At 47.3% G+C, this 19,443-nt stretch overlaps 1 protein-coding gene across 7 annotated transcripts; it reads left to right on the plus strand.

The window, feature by feature from the left end:
* The first annotated feature begins 724 nt into the window (after positions 1–724).
* Positions 725–19,372, plus strand: sh2b1 (SH2B adaptor protein 1). 7 transcript variants are annotated; one of them, XM_082973583.1, is made up of 11 exons: positions 725–824; positions 1,559–1,610; positions 2,251–4,406; positions 5,774–5,875; positions 6,160–6,251; positions 6,459–6,541; positions 10,602–10,748; positions 10,868–11,073; positions 15,330–15,504; positions 16,156–16,246; positions 17,702–17,872. In XM_082973583.1, the coding sequence occupies exons 3-11, from the start codon at positions 2,667–2,669 to the stop codon at positions 17,721–17,723; spliced, it is 2,658 nt and encodes an 885-aa protein (XP_082829709.1). In that variant the 5' UTR covers positions 725–824; positions 1,559–1,610; positions 2,251–2,666; the 3' UTR covers positions 17,724–17,872. The 7 variants fall into 7 exon arrangements, with proteins under 7 accessions (XP_082829709.1, XP_082829711.1, XP_045572080.2 ...); XM_082973585.1 differs by having other exon boundaries at positions 727–824; positions 1,559–1,707; XM_082973581.1 differs by having other exon boundaries at positions 751–1,075; positions 1,559–1,707.
* Positions 19,373–19,443: the final 71 nt, after the last annotated feature.

The raw sequence follows: 19,443 nt of genomic DNA on the forward strand, positions 1-19,443 counted from the left end.
ATTCCAGGGAATATATATTTTTTTGTATTTAAGATTTCCAGTATAATTTTTTTTTTATGAAAGACGAATTATGAACACACCGGCTAATCCTTCTCAATTCTATTTTAGTCTATTCAATGCTATTCTATTCTTTTGTAGTCCATTTGTCTATTTTAGAAAACTTTATTTGAAAACAATCACAGTAAGGAACATAATTGTTACCTGGAAAGGATAAATACTAAGATAAAAAAAATAAAATCTGCATTGGACCTTTAAACACATGCTGGTGAAATGAAAGAGAAATGCCATAGAAGATGAAGAGAAAGGTGGAACCTGAATTGACAGTAAGTACACGCTGTGTATAAACAACACAATACTGAAAGCAGCTATAGAGACAACACCAACACAGCAGTAGGTCTATGTGCTCATGTGGCCACTGATACAGAAAGGCTGCATATAGGCATACTATAGCCTACAGTAATCACGGATCTATTCAGCTAGTTTGAAATCAATTATCTCCATAAGGATATATTTTAATTACAAAAACATTTTAAATGATATGCTATTATATAGGCTTTTTGTAAACATTCATGCATTTTTTTAAAGATAGTCTAGTAGTTCAGTATGAGACAAATGTTAATTTACGCCTCACACAATTCACAGACGGTGGTGATTGTTTTTCAAAATGTTTTTAGTGCCCCTCCATTTTCCCACCATCCAAGTACTCAATGCAAACGTAGTCCCTGCAACTCCTCCTGCTGCCACCCTCCTCGCTAGTCTACTTTCCCTTCCCATCGTCTCTCTCCCACTATATCGCGAGAGATAGGGAGCACAGAAATATTCATGTTAGTAACAACTATTATAAAATTATATTTATTTCGCGGATATATGAACGAATTGTATAAAGCGCTGGAGCGTATAAATTACAATTCTAATGTAAGCCAACGCAAGATTACTAAATTAGTTGTTTTATTAATAGCTTGCTAGCTAATAATAATATCTAGGTAGCTAGCTAGCGATTCGCCTGTTGTCTGTAGCACGTATGGGAGGCTAGCTAACTGTAAGTGGACACTATTTTGAAGACAAGCGTGTACAAGTGGGTAAACATAACATTACTTCAATTAGCTAGCACCCCTTATTCAACGATAATAGCCATAGTCTAGGTAGCTACTATATCAAACGATAGCTCGCTACTATTAGCTTACTAAACCACTGTTATTTAATTAAAACAGCAAGCTAGGCTTACATTTTAGCTACATTGTTGAATATTGGCTAGTTAGCTACTTAGCTAACTGCTTCAAGCTGGTGCTTTTTATTTAACTAGCTAACATGGTTCTGTTAAGATGGATGGCGTTACTAGCTAGCTGTGATGGGTCGCTAGTTAGCGACCGTTAACTAGCTAGCTCAGTAACGCTTACGCTAACTAGATTGTTTATCACGCGATGTGCTGGCTCTTGTTGCTAGTTAACGTTAGTTAAGCTAACATGACCTCACTGTGTGTCATTTTGCCATGTCCATGCACTATCATTACTCTGTAATATCAGCTATCTAGTTAACTGTCTCTCCTCCTCTCCTTTAGGTTATTTTAGCCATCAAGCACTGGCCTCGAGTATCTGACTAGGCCGACAATGGTTTGTGAATTCAAGCTAACTTCGTTAGCCAGTAACGTCAATACTAACCAGGCTCTCTGGATTGTTTACATCCAGCGCCAGTTTGCAACCTAGCTAGGTAATGTTGTTAGCTAGCTAACTGGTTTCATACGCAGTCAGTTGTTTAGCTTCAATAATCTAGCCAATAAGGTATTTTATTTATTTTGTTGCCAGTAAGGTAGTTAGTTAGCTATGCCACAGTATATTTGGCTTTGCTACAGTGTGTGAAAGTGATTAAGCCACTAGTTATCTGAACACTGACAAATCAGTTGGTGTCTCACAAGTAACCGTTTGGATCTTCACCACATGTAGCTACCTAAGTACGGTTATGTGAAGATATCTAGCTAACTAATTGAATGGGTTGTCAGTAAAACGGGTTGCTTATCAATTTGTTTTTGTGGATGTAAAGCATTGACTCAATTTAAGTCAATAGTTGACAACTATTGTGACCACTAGTCCAACAGACAACAACTGCAGGTGGCAACCGGTGTTAGGGGTATTTGTATTAGTTACAGTTGATTAGATATTGTAGATCATATTAGAGTTGGTTATGGCTCTGGAGAATATATGTAACAGGTAATGTGATGTATCGCCATTGATTGTGCTTGTATTGTTTTCACAGGCTGCAGTTGTATTCTTGTGGATGTGTGGTGGACCGTAAGCAGGGTGGCCACTTGTGAACCTCACCTATTTACCTCACCTCTTTGTCTTATACCTCCTCCCTGACACCGATTTTACCCTGTCTTTTATCATAGATATTTTTAAATGTATGAAAGCATGTTGCACAGAGACAGACCCCCTATATTTCTACCTCTTCTCAGTCTGTGCTCATCAGTGTGTTACAGTAGTCTTTTAGCTGAAGGTTTTAAATGGGGGTGAATCTACTCTATGCCTGGCATAGTACGGTACTTGAATTCCCACCTGTTTGTAAATTAGCCCTGATGAGCTGTGCAGGTTTCATTAATTAACCTTAAGTGATAAACCAAATAGCAGCCAGCTAGTTGGCCAATCAGCTTCCCCCCACGCCCTCCTGGTAGAATGAACGGCTCTCTTTTAACCCCACCTAGCCCGCGGGCAGCCAACTCCTCCCCGCTGCCCCTTTCACCCTCCCCCTCTCCGTCCCCTCCATCCCCATCCCTGTTGCCCATGTTCCCTCGGCCACCCCCCCTGCCTCCTCCCTTGGCCCAGCCTCACCCATCCTCGCTGTCGGACACCCCCACGCCCTCCCCCTGCCTGAGCTGGACGGAGTTCTGTGAGCTGCATGCCCGCATGGCGGCCGGGGACTTTGCCCGCCACTTCCGGGCGTTCCTCCTGGAGAACCCTCACTACTCCCCCGACTCTGCTGCCACCTTCTGTCGCCGCTTCACTGACCGCTTTGTCCGACATTTCCAGAGCGAACTGGAGGGAGTGGCAGGGGCGCCGGGTACAGCCCCTGGGATGGAGGCGGGGAGCTGGGCCCCCCAATCAGACGCCACCTCCCTGGAAGAGGAGGCGGTCTCTCCCCCTCCCGTCACCGAGGGAGCCTCCTACCACCCCTGTGCCCCAGCCAACCCGGTGAGAGCCCTGCCCAAGCCTGCCTCCACACGACTGGTGTTGGAAACCAGAAGTGGGGACCAATTTCAAGACTCCTATGCTGTCACAACGGTCCTCCCCCCATCCTCCTCCTCCTCCTGCTCCTCCTCAGTGGGAGGAGGAAACAACGGCAGGCGGGAAGAGAGGGGTGCCCCAGTTAGAGAAACGACAGCCGAGGAAGAGGACAGCTGGGCGGGCGTAACGGTCATGGAGGAGGAGGTGGAGCCAGATGAGGGGGAGGCGGAGCTGGAAGTTTGCTTGGACGATGAAGACCCCTCCCATATGCCCCAAACGCCTGCCTCCCCTTGCTCCGACACAACTCCTCCTCGCTTCAAGGGTAATGGCACCCCGGCCTCGGCAGGAAGCCAGTCCAAAACCAAACTGAAGAAGCGCTTCTCTCTGCGGAGTGTTGGGCGCAGCGTGCGGGGCAGTGTCCGGGGCATCCTGCACTGGCGCAGCTCGTCCAGCGACTCCCCCCAGAGCTCCTCCCAGATGCCCTCCAGCTACAGCTACACAATGGGGGTCCAGGACGCTGCAACCGGCTCTTCCTCCAAGAGGAACTCTGGCACTCAGCCCCCTACACCCACCTCCTCCATGCCTGTCTCCCTCTCCCTGCCCCTCTCCCTCCCCCACTCCTCCTCCTCCTCCCTGCCCCCGTCTTCCTCCAGCAGTGCCACCTCCCTCTCGCTATCGGAGGCACGGGACCGCCGGCGGAGCAATGGCGAGGGGGGAGAGAAGGAGAAGTGGAGCCACCGGCTGGAGAAGCTGCGTCTGTCTCGCTCCCCGCCCCCCGTTCTCTCCTCGGCACCCGCTTCGGCCGTGGTGTCACCTTCTTCCGGCCTGCCCCCCAGCAGCAGCAGCAGCGCCACCCCGAGGAAGATGGGCCGGCTGGTGAGGGAGGGAGGAGTCAGCGTCAGCTCCTCCATGCCAGATGAGTTTGCCGGGAGCCACAGTGGTTTCCCTGGCTTTTCCTTCGGCCTGCTGCACCACGGCACACAAGAACACAACAACGCTGGCACTGGCTTAAACAACACTACGTCCACCGCTAACGCCGCTCAGACAGCCGCAGTGCAGCCTCTCGTCCCCGGGGGCACTGTGGGCTGGAGGGGTGGTCGGTGGCACAAGTGCAGACTGGTCCTGAGGGAGAGGGACAAGGAGGGGGAGCGGGGCGAGGAGTACTATCTGGAGTTCTTCATCCCGCCTAAAGTGAGTGAGAGACCTGTTCGTTGCAACTCAATATTAGGAAGGTGTTCTTAATGTTTGGAGTACATAGTTGCCCCAAAAAAATCATATTTTATAATGATACATTAATAAAACGTTTGCAATTGTATTTTTATGTGAACATAATCAATGATGAAATTTAAACGCAATACTCCAGTTTGCATTTAAGTTGTCAGTTTTTGTTTAATTTCCTACCAGATAACACTGCCATATTGAGAAATAAAATTGGAAGATAAAGTTCACATTTGTAATTGTACTACATTATACTGATCGCATTATTTGTGACAAAAATATATAAACTAAATGTGCAATTTAACAATGCTTATTCTTAACCTACAAAGTACAACATTTTAATTCAAATCTTTTATTGGGTAAAACTATGTTATTCCTCCCATTTTCTATTTATTTTCCTCATTATCATTTGTTATCCTGGCCACATTAACAGTTTAGCCTGTCAATCGATCACTGTGGGTGGGATTGTCGGAAGGAGCTGGACATTTGTGAGAGTCACGGGGTTGGTAGGGTTTTCAGACCTGTTAAGGAATCATTGGGGTGGGATTTTCAGGGAAGGGAGTAGATTAGTAATTGAGTCATTAAAACACTTTTTCAATATAATTTGTGGCAAAACCTAAGAACAATATGCTAAACAAAAATATAAACTTAACATGTACATAAGATACCAGAAATGTTCCATACGCACAAAACAATTATTTCTCTCAAATTTTGTACACAAATTTGTTTACGTCCCATTTAGTGAGCATTTCTCCTTTGCCAAGATAATCCATCAACCTGACAGGTGTGGCATATCAAGAAGCTGATTAAATAGCATGATCATTACACAGGTGCACCTTGTGCTGGGGACAATAAAAGGCCACTTTAAAATGTGCAGTTTTGCCACAACACGATGCCACAGATGTCTCAAGCTTTGAGGGTGCAGGCAATTGGCTTGCTGACTGCAGGAATGTCCACCAGAGCTGTTGCTAGAGAACGTTGTTTTAGGGAATTTGGCAGTACGTCCAACATACCTCACAACCGCAGACCACCTCAGGACCTCCACATCTAGGGGGGAGGGTGCTGAGTTGTGTATCTGTCTATAATAAAGCCCTTTTGTAGGGAAAACTAATTCTGATTGGCTGGGCCTGGCTCCCCAGTGGGTGGGGGCCATCAGAGTAGATTGTGTATCTTTGATGTAACACTGAGGCATGACAACCTGTCAACATGCTCCTTTGGAATGCTTGGAGATGAATGTCATTGGCAGGCATTGTGCAATTTTCACATTATGGAATATTCACAATTTCTCTGAGTGCACAGATGTGTCTTATTCAATGTTCTTCTCTGTCCCCCTGTCTCAGTCCTCCAAGCCCAGGCTGACTGTCCCATGCTGCTCTATTGTGGATGTGAGGAGCACCACAGCCCTGGAGGTGCCTGACAAGGAGAACACCTTCCTCCTGCAGGTGATGCTCTGCTCTGTCCATCCTTTCATTTCCCCTTTCTTGTTCTCTCTCAGTTCATTATGTTCAGATAGTCAGCTCCTGTTCTGCTTGCATCTGTAGACTGACTTGTATTTCTCTTGCTCGCTCACTCACCCCCTCTCTCTCACCCCCTCTGTCGCCCCCCCCTCTCACCCCTTCCTCTCTCACCCCTCTCGCCCCCAATGTCTCTCGCCCCTCTTTCACCCTCCTCTTTCTCTCGCCCCTCTCTCTCACTCTCTCGCTAACCCTATCTTTCTCTCTGTCAGTTGGAGGGACAGGTGCAGTATGTGATTGAGACGCGAGACGCTGTGCAGATGAGAGCCTGGTTGAGTGACATCAGGAACGGTATATGTATCAGGTAAGCAAATTGTGTGTTAAGTAATACATGTAACACATGTTTTCTTTCAAGTCAGTGATGGGGGGGGGGGGGGGGCAGTGAGGGAGAGTTAAGAGGGACCATATATATGCTTGTATTCACTGACTGTCAACTATTGATGAGGTCAACGGAAGTAGAAGCGACGCCCCAGCTACTGTAGAACAAGCTTTGTGTATCTTGACTCTACAGTGAACAGGAGGACATAGAAGCTGTGTGTGGGGGACCCATGGACATCAGTGGAATGCCAGAATTCAGTGACCGCCTCTCTCAAGGTGAGTGGGGCATGCCAAATCCCAAATCGACCCCTACACACCTCCCCAAGCTACTACTCTTAGACCAGTATATACCAACCAGTCAATCGCGGTCCTAGTCAACTAGGCATTCCTAGTCGATCGCCGAACCGTTGGTGGTAGATACACTTGATTCGGCAGCCCTGTGCGCCGGGTAGGCAAAGTGTTCCCATTTTGAACCATTTAATTTGTCTGAAGGAACAAACTCTGCCTACCCGGCAGACCCCTAGAGCTAAATCAAGTGCGCCTACTGCGCTGGCCAATCGGATAGCTCAAATCATCGCGCCAGTAGCTTCCACTACCCCACAGCAAAGTCTGATACTAGCCTAAATGAGATTTGAATAACTTTTAAAACCCTGACCAGAGAGACTGTCAAAGAATACAGCAAATAGCTGCTGCTTTTACAATTCAACACTTTTCAAAACATAAAAAACGCGCTTCTCCCTACTTACACTCGCGTTACAACCAGCACTGCAGCTGCAGTGAATGAGTAGCCAAGTGTATCGATGGGCCTGCGTTTTTATTATTAACGGCTCGTCTTGTCTATTTTAATGTCGACTAATAATTCACTTTCTCTGGTCATAGGAACAACATGAATTTGTGCATGAGACAGAAATAATGCGGTGTGACTCGAGTTTGGTCATCAGACTGTCTCCCCTCTCTCTGGTCAGTCTCACCGGAAAAAGGAGAGATCAGGGACCGTGAGTGAGAGGCAGACCCTCTGCTGCTCACTCTCTCCCTTCATCCGCTGAGACTGACCATCAGATGCAGATACAACCAGACATGGAAACGGTTTGTGGGTTTATGAAATGCACATTCCTTTATTGAATATAATGTGTATGATGCCTTGTCCTTTTGGTGCTGTCGATGTAGCCTGTAGAGCGAAACGCAGGTTGTGAGTTCGCCGGCAATTCATTTGGTTTTGGCAGCAGCTATTTGTTTGTTGCACTGCATTTAATGTTTCTTATCAGGCCTTTTCTTATCAGTGTTACAATTCAAGTGCACAGAGTTCTGAAATCACTATGTGAAGTAAAATAATTGCTTTTAAAACGTAGCCTACCTGTGAATTGTTTGTTCCTCTGTCATGCTCCTGCTGAGATGGGAGGTGGGTCAAACGGAGCTTCTTCTTCTTTGGGATTTTGTTGGGAGATTGCATCCAACTTTTAGGTGCATACACCACCATCTACTGTACTGGTGTAAGGCCATTCACGGTCTACCTACATTAAATTATTTGATATGGTAATATATAAAATTGAGACAAAGGGAAATTGCCCAGCCAACTATTAGCCCTCTCTACAAAACCCACCACCCCATTCCACTGTTTAACCCTATCAAGTCCTACTTCAGACCAACGGTCTGAGAAGACAGAACACTACCACTCAACACCCCCCGCAACTGTTCTGCAGTAAAAGTACTTCTCTGCCACCTCAATTTTCTGTAGTACAATTAACAACCAAGGCTATAAATGCTAAAAAGTCCGCCGTACTGAAGCACATTTTCTTCCCATCTCTCAGGATCCCTCACCCGGTCCCCATCTTCCTCTACCACTCTCTTCACTGCTTTGGCATATGACACTTTCTGTACTACTCTAACCCTGGCTACCTCAATGTCCCTTTCTCCAAACTCCAGTTCCCTGCGAACCCCCACAACTAACATGTATTACTTTCTCCGCCGATACCACATATTCCTTCGTCTCATGCCCTCCTTTCTCACATCAAGGCATCTCCCTCCGACACACTGCTGCAACATGCCCATAAACTTGACACCTAAAACACTCTTTTGTTTTCGAAACAAAAGCTCTCACTGGGTAATTGACACTTCCTACCATGACCTTATCTGGCAAAGGCTCTGCATCAAAACTCAGCTTGACAGACGATGTCTTCTCCGTTTCCCCACACTCTCCACCAAATCTACAACTCACCAAACGGCGGGTGTTAGACACCGGAATCTTCAAGTTCAACTGCTCCTCCTCAACACTTAATGCCACCCCCGTTATCACTCCTTTCAACGGCACCCTGCTCTGCAAAGCAAGTCATAATTATTGTCCCTAATCGCGTAATCCGGAGCACCCACTCCCTCTGGGTGGATGAAACACAATAAATCATCACGAGTCCACTCCGAGTTAACTTCACCAACTCAACAGTCCCCAACCTGACACCACACACCACATATGGATCAGCCAAAATACAAGGATCCATTTGCTCTACAAATCTCACTCCCACTGGGCCAGAATCATCCTCAGGACAAGGCCTGAATTCGGCAGTCCTCACCGCATGTATTTCATCCTCACTCTCGCCAAGGCTCCATCTCGGATGAACTTCACGCCGACCTTCCTCACTTCTCTCTCTATTCAACTTTCTCAGCAGTCAGCAATGCACCTGCCACCACAGTTAATTCATCCTCACTCTCATCACCTTCAATTTCCATGGGACACTCGCCATTCAGCAAACTGCTCGGCCACACGACGCCATACACGCTGTTTGCCATCTGCCCGGTACAATTGAAACTGGGATTCATCCGTGAAGAGCACACTTCTCCAGTGGCCATCGAAGGTGAGCATTTGCCCACTGAAGTCGGTTAGGACACTGAACTGCAGTCGGGTCAAGACCCTGGTGAGGACAACGAGCACGCAGATGAGCTTCCCTTAGACGGGTTCTGACAGTTTGTGTTGAAATTCTTTGGTTGTACTAACCCTCAGTTGTTCGGGTGGCTGGTTTCAGATGATCCCGCAGGTGAAGAAGCCGGATATGGAGGTGTTGGAGGCGGCTTATGGTAGAGAAATGAACATTAAATTCTCTGGCAACAGTTCTGGTGGACATTCCTGCGGTCAGCAAGCCAATTGCACGCTCCCTCAACTTGAGACATCTGTGGCATTGTGTGACAGAACTGCACATTTTAGGGTGGGCTTTTATTGTCCCCAGCACAAGGTTCACCTGTGTAATGATGATGCTGTTTAATCAGCTTCTTGATATGCCACACCTATCAAGTGGATGGATTATCTTGGCAAAGGAGAAATGCTCACTAACGGGGTACTAATTGTGCACAACATTTCGAGAAATAAGCTTTTTGTGCATCGGGAACATTTCTGGGATCTTTTATTTAAGCTCAAGAAATGGGACCAACACTTTACATGTTGTGTTTTATATTTTTGTTCAGTGCATGTTTATTGTGCTTTTCAGGCCTTTATGTAAGGTAATAGTTACCATTGATTTGTGATTAATCTAAAAGTGTACAGTCCAAGATGAGGCCTGATGGGAATTGTACATGAAACCCTGTCATTTCATTGGTTGCCATGCTGGCTGAACGCTATATTTTCAGCTATTGATTGAAGCTTGGCTTCTTTGGAGCTCAACTTATTATTTGATTAATTATCCAGTTTATGCTCCTGTCCAGTTATGGTTATGTTATTTTTGATTGTACATAGTGAACAGTTTTCCGGCGGCTCCAACTCAGCACTGTAAATAAACACCCTCATTCTGAGTTGGCCCCGTATCGAAGCATCTGCCTCCTCACTGAAACCTCTACTGCTAGGGTGGCCTCCATTACAGGCCTACTGCAATAAACCTTATTTCTACAGAACTGTTCTTATTTGGTAAATGTTGCATAGGCTTACATAAAAAAAAAATATATGTTTAGAAACAGTTTTGGGCTGTAGATCTTGGCTTGCATTTTGAAAGTGAACTTGGCTCAGAAAAGGTTGGTGACCACTGCTCGAGACACTTAATCTGTAAGAATCTACAAACAGCAGACATGTAGCATAAGGTAAGCAGGAGCTACTCCTTACCTATCCAATCTTCTCAAATATGACTGCACAAGATAGGATCTAAGAGCCCATTTGGGATTGTTGTGTGACGATTTCCCTGTTTCACTATTTTTTGAAGCTTTACAAATATACAGTTAGATCACTTAACACCTGATACAGAAAGCGAGACGAAAAAAGTTGTTTTAACCACCAGTCCAACGTTTCGTTGCTGTTTGAAAGTAAAAGAAGTCTGGTTAAATAATAGTTAAGACTGATGTTTTTGCTCCTGTCCTGTTGCAGTGTGTTATGGAGGTGTGGGCGGCTCCTCCCCGCTGATGGACCCTCTCCCCCCAGAGTTACCGCCCCGCGCCCCTCTGGATGAATCAGACGGACGCGTGGGTGGAGCCGGCCTGGGCACACCATTTGCGGAGACACCAGATGCCACAGGTGTGAAGCCTGTTACTTACGCATTAGCAAACACACATATACACCAGAATGTACAGAGCAAGTCTGGTGATACCTTTTTTTTGGTCTAATCTTTTCATCAATCCCTCCTCACCTCCCAGGATCCTTCCTGTTCTCAGACGTGGCGGAGGCGGTGGAGCACCCTCTGAGCGAGTGCCAGTGGTTCCACGGGACGTTGTCGCGCCTGAAGGCGGCCCAGCTGGTGCTGGCAGGGGGTACGGCCAGCCACGGCGTCTTCCTTGTGCGCCAGAGCGAGACACGCCGCGGGGAGTACGTCCTCACCTTCAACTTCCAGGGCAAGGCCAAGGTACAAGAGATGGGGGAGGGAGAGTGTCTGTGTCAAATCAAATCACATTTTATTTGTCACATGCGCCGAATACACCTGGTGTAGACTTTACTGTGAAATGCTTGCTAACGAGCCCTTCCCAACAATGCAGAGTTTTGAAATTGAAATAGTAACAAGAGGAATACAATATAATACACAAGAATGGAGCTACATACAGGGAGTACCAGTACCAGATCAATGTGGAGCTACATACAGGGAGTACCAGTACCAGTTCAATGTGGAGCTACATACAGGGAGTACCAGTACCAGATCAATGTGGAGCTACATACAGGGAGTACCAGTACCAGTTCAATGTGGAGCTACATACAGGGAGTACCAGTACCAGATCAATGTGGAGCTACATACAGGGAGTACCAGTACCAGATCAATGTGGAACTACATACAGGGAGTACCAGTACCAGATCAACGTGCAGAGGTATGAGGTGCTTGAGGTAGATATATACATGAAGGCAGGGTAAAGTGACTAGGCATCAGGATAGGTAATAAGAGTTAAATAAAGAACAGAGCAGCAGCAGCAAATTATGTGTGTGTTTGTGTTGTTGGTCTGCGTGTAGGTGTTCTGTTTGTGGGTTTTGGTTGTGTGTGTGTATACATACATGCATACATGCATGCATACATACATGCATACATGCATACATGCATACATGCATACATACATACATGCATACATGCATACATACATACATACATGCATGCATGCATGCATGCATGCATGCATGCATGCAAAAAAACAAACCTTCCTTTTTCTGGACCCTGTCTTTCAAAGATAATTTGTAAAAATCCAAATAACTTCACAGATCTTCATTGTAAAGTGTTTAAACACTGTTTCCCATGCTTGTTCAATGAACTATAAACAATTAATGAACATGCACCTGTAGAACGGTCGTTAAGACACTAACAGCTTACAGACGGTAGGCAATTAAGGTCACAGTTATGAAAACTTAGGACACTAAAGAGGCTTTTCTACTGACTCTGGAAAACACCAAAAGTAAGATGCCCAGGGTCCCTGCTCATCTGCGTGAATGTGCCTTATGCATGCTGCAAGGAGGCATGAGGACTGCATTTGTGGCCAGGGCAATAAATTGCAATGTCAGTACTGTGAGACGCCTAAGATAGCGCTACAGGACGGACAGCTGGTCGTCCTCACAGTGGCAGACCACTTGTAACAACACCTGCACTGGATCGGTACATCCAAACATCACACCTGTGGGACAGGTACATGATGGCAACAACAACTGCCCGAGTTACACCAGGAACCCACAATCCCTCCATCAGTGCTCAGACTGTTCGCAATAGGCTGAGAGAGGCTCGACTGAGGGCTTGTAGGCCTGTTGTAAGGCAGGTCCTCACCAGACATCACTGGCAACAACGTCGCCTATGGGCACAAACCCACCGTTGCTGGACCAGACGGGACTGGCAAAAAGTGCTGTTCACGTACGAGTCACGATTTTGCCTCACCAAATCAAAGTTTATTAGTCACGTGCGCTGAATACAACAGGTGTAGACCTTACAGTGAAATGCTTACTTACGGGCTCTAACCAATAGTGCAAAAACGGTATTAGGTGAACAATAGGTAGGTAAAGAAATAAAACAACAATAGAAAGACGGGCTATATACAGTAGTGAGGCTATAAAAGTAGCGAGGTTACATACAGGGGTGATGGTCGGATTCGCGTTTATCGTTGAAGGAAATAGCGTTACACCGAGGCCTGTATTCTGGAGCGGGATCGATTTGGAGGTGGAGGGTCCGTCATGGTCTGGGGCGGTGTGTCACAGCATCATCGGACTGAGCCTGTTGTCATTGCAGGCAATCTCAATGCTGTGTGTTACAGGGAAGACATCCTCCTCCCTCATGTGGTACCCTTCCTGCAGGCTCATCCTGACATGACCCTCCAGCATGACAATGTCACCAGCCATACTGCTTGTTCTGTGTGCGATTTCCTGCAAGACAGGAATGTCAGTGTTCTGCCATGGCCAGCGAAGAGCCCGGAGCGCAATCCCATTGAGCACGTCTGGGACCTGTTGGATCGGAGGGTGAGGGCTAGGGCCGCTCCTGACAGAAATGTCTGGGAACTTGCAGGTGCCTTGGTGGAAGAGTGGGGTAACATCTCACAGCAATAACTGGCAAATCTGGTGCAGTCCATGAGGAGGAGATGCACTGCAGTACTTAGTATCTGGTGTGGCCACCCGCTGCATTGACTGTTACTTTTTATTTTGACCCCCCCCCCCTTTGTTCAGGGACACGTTATTCCATTTCTGTTAGTCACATGTCTGTGGAACTTGTTCAGTTTATGTCTGTTGAATCTTATGTTCATACAAATATTCACACATGTTAAGTTTGCTGAAAATAAACACAGTTGACAGTGAGGACGTTTCTTTACATACACACGTGGGTCAGTGCAAGATGCAGGCATTGCAGTTAGTATGGTTACCAATATTTGACTATTTAGTAGTCTGGCTATTTAGCGGTCTTATGGCTTGGGGGAAGAAGCTGTCTTTGAGCCTGTTCCTCTGAGAGCCAATGCTCTGGTACTGTTTGCTGGATGGTAGCAGAGTGAACAGTCTGACTTTGGTGGCTGGAGTCTTTAGCAATTTCTCTGGCCTTCCTCGGACACCGCCTGATGTAGAGGTCCTGGATGGCAGGGAGCTTGGCTCCAGTGATGTACTGGGCTGTCCGCACCACCCTCTGTAGCTCTTTGCTCATTTGCCATATCAAGTGGTGATGCAGCCAGTCAAAATGCTCTCGATGGCACCAAGGAACTTGAAACTCTCGACCCCCTGTGGATGGGGGGCGTGCTCACCTCTCTTTCTCCTATAGTCCACGATCAGCTCTATGGTCTTACTGACGTCGGGGGAGAGGTTGTTGTCCTGCCAGGTCTCTGACCTCCTCCTTGTAGGCTGACTCATCGCTGTCGGTGATCAGGCCTACCACCGCTGTGTCATCAGCAAACTTGTTCGTGTTTTAGTCGTGCGTGGCCATGCAGTCGTGGTTGAACAGGGAGTACAGGAGGGGCCCAAGTACACACCCCTGAGGGGCCCAAATACACACCCCTGAGGGGCCCCTGTGTTGAGGGTCAGCGTGGCAGAGGTGTTGTTGCCTAACCGCACCACCTGGGGCCGGCCCGTCTGGAAGTCCAGGATCCAGTTGCAGAGGTAGACGTCAGTCCCAGAGTCTTTAGCTTGGTGATGAGCTTGGATGGGACAATGGTGTTGACCGCTGAGATGTAGCCCATTCTCACAGTTATTTCCCCTCTTGTTCAGGTGGAAGAGGGCAGTTTAAAGTGCAATTGAGATTGCGTCATCTGTGAATCTGTTTGGGCGGTATGCGAATTGGAGTGGGTTTAGGGTGTCTGGGATGGTGGTGTTGTTGTGTGTCACGACCAGCCTTTCAAAGCACTTCATAATTACAGGTGCTACAGGGTGATAGTCATTTAGGCAGGTACTTTGGAGCTCTTTGGAACAGTGAAAATGGTGGTCAGCTTGAAACATGTTGGGATGACAGACTGGGACGAGGTCTGCGCATGCTTTGAGAACGCGCCGTGGTATTACGTCTGGCCCATCGGCCTCGTGATTGTTAACCTGTTTAAACGTTTTGGTTACAGAGAGCGAGATCACACAGTAATCTGGAAAAACAGGGGCTTTCACGCAAGGCACAGTGTTATATTCCTCAAAGCGAGCATAAAAGGCATTTAGCTCGTTTTTGAGTTCTGCATCGCTGGGCAACTCATGGCTGGGTTTCCCTTTGTAATCCGTTAACGTCTGCAAGCCTTGCCGCATACGACGAGCATCGGAGATGGTGGAATATTATTCCACTTTCCTCCTATATTGTCCTTGTGTGAAAGAGAGAGTAAGACTATTGATGTTTACGTGTGTTTGAAAGTACCAGTGTTTTTATGTGAAATGGTAGGGGAAACAACTATACCATGTTAGGAGATATACCTGCTAAGTAGCGTCCCCCTCTCTTCTCCCTTCTTTTGTCTCCCTCCCTTCTACTCCTTCTCTATCTCTCTCCTCTCTCCTTCTCTCTTTCTCTCTCTCTCCTTCTCTCTCTCTCCTTCTCTCTTTCTCTCTCTCTCCTTCTCTCTTTCTCCTTCTCTCTCTCTCTCTCTCTCCTTCTCTCTTTCTCTCCCCTTCTTTCTCCTTCTCTCTGTCTCTCTTTCTCCTTCTTTCTCCTTCTCTCTCTCTCTCTTTCTCTCTCCTTCTCTCTGTCCGCTGCAGCACCTGCGTCTGTCTCTGAACGAGGACGGCCAGTGCCGGGTGCAGCACCTGTGGTTCCAGTCCATATTCGACATGCTGGAGCACTTCCGCGTGCACCCAATCCCCCTGGAGTCTGGGGGTGCCTCGGACGTCACTCTCATCAGCTTTGTGGGCGCCACCGCCGTCCGGCAGCCAGGTAACAGGTCAGGGGTGAAAGGTCACAGGATATTCCACTAGGATGAAACTACACTGGGTTTACACTGGCCTCTAAATACAAGTCTTGGGTGTTGTATATACGTTGTATGTCTGGTGTATGTGTTTTATGCATTAGGATTGGGTTACACTATGCTATTACGTCAGTGAATCAATACAGTGTGCGTGTGTATCATCCCATTGAAGATCAGGAGTGTGTGCGTGTGTGTGTACAGGCCATAAGTAATTTTGTGTGTGCTAAAACATGGCCACTGCATGATGTTTCTGTCAATGTCATTATAACATAAGACTGGCTGCTTTGCATCCTCATCCTATGTCCACTACAGCATGCATGCTTACATGCGCACACACACACTGGAGTGGCTCCGCATGGCTCGGTCCCATCAATTTGCACTGATGCTCCCACCCATACACCCCTTCCTCTTACAACTGCCCCCCCCCCCCCCCCCCCACCACACACAATTCCAAATCAACCCCTAGTCCATATTACTCTCTATGTCCCTAGGCCCTAGCACTCTACCACCTTTCCTTCTACACCCTTCTTTCCACCCACCCACCCCACCCCCTCCCCCGTGCCTTCCAGAGCTCTGATTGGCTGTCTCTTATTGTGTTTTCGTTGGGTCATTCTTCGCAGGCCGGGACAGGGCAGGCAGCCGGCCCACAGTCTGTGATGTCATCACCACGCGCCACCCTGACTCTCCATCAACCCCCATCTCTGACTGTGTGTAAGTGAGACCAGACTCCACAGAGAGAGAGACACCGAGTTAGAGAGAGAGGGAGATGTAGCGCGAGAGACCGAGGGAGACGTAGCGGGAGAGACAGACGGCAAGAGGGAGACCTGGAGAGAGAGACGGCAAGAGGGAGAGAGCGGTGGCGAGAGAGAGACGTAGAGGGGGAGAGACCTACAGAGAAAGATGGCGAGCGAGAGGGACAGACCGAGACCTAGCATTAGAGACAGACCCAGGCCTCGAGCGAGCGCAATGGTACGAGAGAGAGACCCAGAGTGAGGGACCCAGAGCAAGGGACGGCAAGAAAAAGAGAGGCAGCGTGAGAAACCTAGAATGGGAGAGACTTAGTGAGGAAAAGACGGCGAAAGAGACAGAGATATCTAGAGTGAGAGAGACGGCGATCTAGCGAGAGACCTAGAGAGAAAGACTGTGAGAGAGAGGCAGCATGAGAGAGAGACAGACAGAGAGGGAGCGGAACCGAGAGAATGACCTAGAGCGAGAGACACCTAGAGACCCAGAGCGAGAGAGGGACCCAGAGCGAGAGAGGGACCCAGAGCGGGACCGAGAGAGACGCCCAGAGCGAGGGACTGCAAGAAAGAGGGAGAGAGGCAGCGTGAGAGACCTAGAGAGAGGAGAAACCTAGACTGGGAGACCTAGTGAGGGAAAGGCGGCGAGAGAGAGAGATCTAGAGTGAGAGAAACAGTGACCTAGCGAGAGACCTAGAGAGAATGATGGCGAGAGAGAGGCAGCACGAGAGACAGAGAGAGAGAAACCGAGAGAGGGACCTAGCCAGCGAGAGGGACCGAGACCTAGCCAGCGAGAGGGACCGAGACCTAGCCAGCGAGAGAGACGGCCGGCGAGAGAGAGAGATGTAAGAGAGAGCGAGAGAGAGAAAGTGATGGAACGCACCATAGTGCGAGTGTAGAGCTAGCTAGAGTGGCCATTCACCTCAGTGTACTGCTCAGTCTTCCAGTGAAGTTAGTCTGTACTAACCTTATCTAGAACTGGACTACCATAGAGTATTTTTGAGAACACAGATCACTCCTAGAGCAATGACTTGAGAGACCACCACTGCCATAGAATGTTGTATCTGCTAAAAAGTTTAGGGTCATGTAGAATCTTCATAGAACATTTTCAGACTATGCGTTGTTTTGTGTTTTCCATGAAATGTATTTAATAGACGGGAACAAGGTGTGTATGTGAGCGCACAGTGTGTTTGTGTGTGTCTCGACTGATTCCATGACATGGACCTGTCACACAGACGTCGCGGCCATGACACTCACTCTGTCTCTCCCCCTCTTCCTCCTCCTCTTCTCCCTTCTCACCACTCGCTCTCTGGAAATGTCACCTTTTTATCTTGTCCCCCGCCCCACCTGCCCCTCCTTTATTTACACCTTTTACCACTATTTCTTTCTCTGCTTTTCTCTCTGGGCTGTTCTTTCCTCCCAACAGACTTGACCAGCAGACCCCGTAGCCCCCCCCAGCCTCCTCCCCCACCCCTGCCCCCCGGCCGGCCCCCACCCCCAACCCCACCCCAGGAACGAGGGAACGAGACCGAGCTGGGAGGAGGTGGAGGAGGAACTGCAGCAACTGCAGGAGGAGGTGAAGGAGCGGAGGACTGGGAGGAGAGGGAAGCTCCTCTTCGCCAACTGGAGGGGGTGGAGGGCGAAGAGCGGGAAGGAGGGAGGGCAAGAGCCATTGACAACCAGTACTCCTTCTTCTGAGGAGGGAGGGGGTTGTTTGTGCGAAAGGGAGAGTGGAGGAGGTGGGAGTCATAGCCATTCATAACCAGTATTTGTATTTTATTACGAGACTGTGAGGGGAAGGGGTTAGAAGGATGTACTAACACTATTAAAACACAAGCATTCTGGGAGATTCAGCAAGATTGAGAGAAAGAGAAAACGGGTGAAAGAGAAGAGAGAAGGATGGGAGCACCTTACAACACTAAGTAAAGGTACACTAATGTTTAGCGAGATAAGCTTTTTTGTCGGTACACCTCTTGGTACGCTTTCTGTAGACTTTTGAATCCATTTATGGATGTAGGTAGTGAGAGATATCCTCTGAACCCAGCAGTACCATACCTCAATATCCTGCAGACATTCTACTGGCCAACAGTACACTTTCACAGAGGTAGAGATGGAGGACAACCATATACTTACAAGGTGGCAAAGAGACTAGGCTAGAACCGGCAGGCAGGATACATATACCTCAGTCACTCTTTCAACCTCACTCTTTCTCTCCGTCTCTGTTTTTCTCTCCACTCATTTTCTGGTTTTCTTTAATGGTAGAGAAGTGGCCAGAGATAGAGAGTGATTATATCTATCATTCAGATAAAAAAAAATACTTTATTGATAATAATGATATGATTAACAATAATGATAAAGGAAATAATGATGATGGTCGGAAATAATAGTATTAATTTTATTTTTAAAATGCCTTTTATTGTATGTTGTTTACTCCATGTAATGCGTAACACTTGTTCCTGCCCCCATTCGGTTATTTCAGTTGAAATTTGTTTGCGTTTTTTTATATTCCTAAGCCTCATACTCAGTCTTTCCCTCACACTCATACAGTCCTCTCCTCCTGGACCTTATCCAAATTTAATTTTAATGTGCAGAAATAGAAAATAAGAAAAATATAAGGGGGGGAAAAAACATTTTTCTACTTGTGCCTTTCTTTGTTATCACCTCTGTCATACTCCTTCAACCTGTGCCTGGGTTGTGTGGCCATGTCCGTGTTTCTGCCATTCAGTTCAGTGCCTCTTTCTTTCTCTTTGTATCCCCCTCCTTCCTCTCTTTGTTTATACCTTCACTTCTTCTGTTTGTCCTCTACTCTGAGCCTTGTCATCTTTTACACATCTTACCCCCATCCCCCTGTTAATCCTTTTCAAATGTTGATCTCTATTTGTGCCTTTCTGTCTCTGTCGCTCTCTCTTTTGCTGGGACCTTGTGTTGACGGTGGGCAGGGTTTTGTCCAACCTGTGTGGTTAGTTTCAGGTACTACATTGAATTAAATGATAATATGATATAATATAATTATACTGAAACATTTTGGCCTCGTGTGTTGTTGCTTTGGTTCACTGTTATTGTTTCTTACTGAATAAAGGGGAAGGATGTAAAGGAATGTTACAGTAATTCTTGCAGTTTTGGGTTGTCACTAGTTGCCACAAAGTCAGATGGCAATGTCATGAAAAC

The sequence above is a fragment of the Salmo salar genome, chromosome 03 (assembly GCF_965601325.2).
Source record: "Salmo salar chromosome 03, fSalSal1, whole genome shotgun sequence".
NCBI classification, from domain to species: Eukaryota; Metazoa; Chordata; class Actinopteri; order Salmoniformes; family Salmonidae; genus Salmo; species Salmo salar.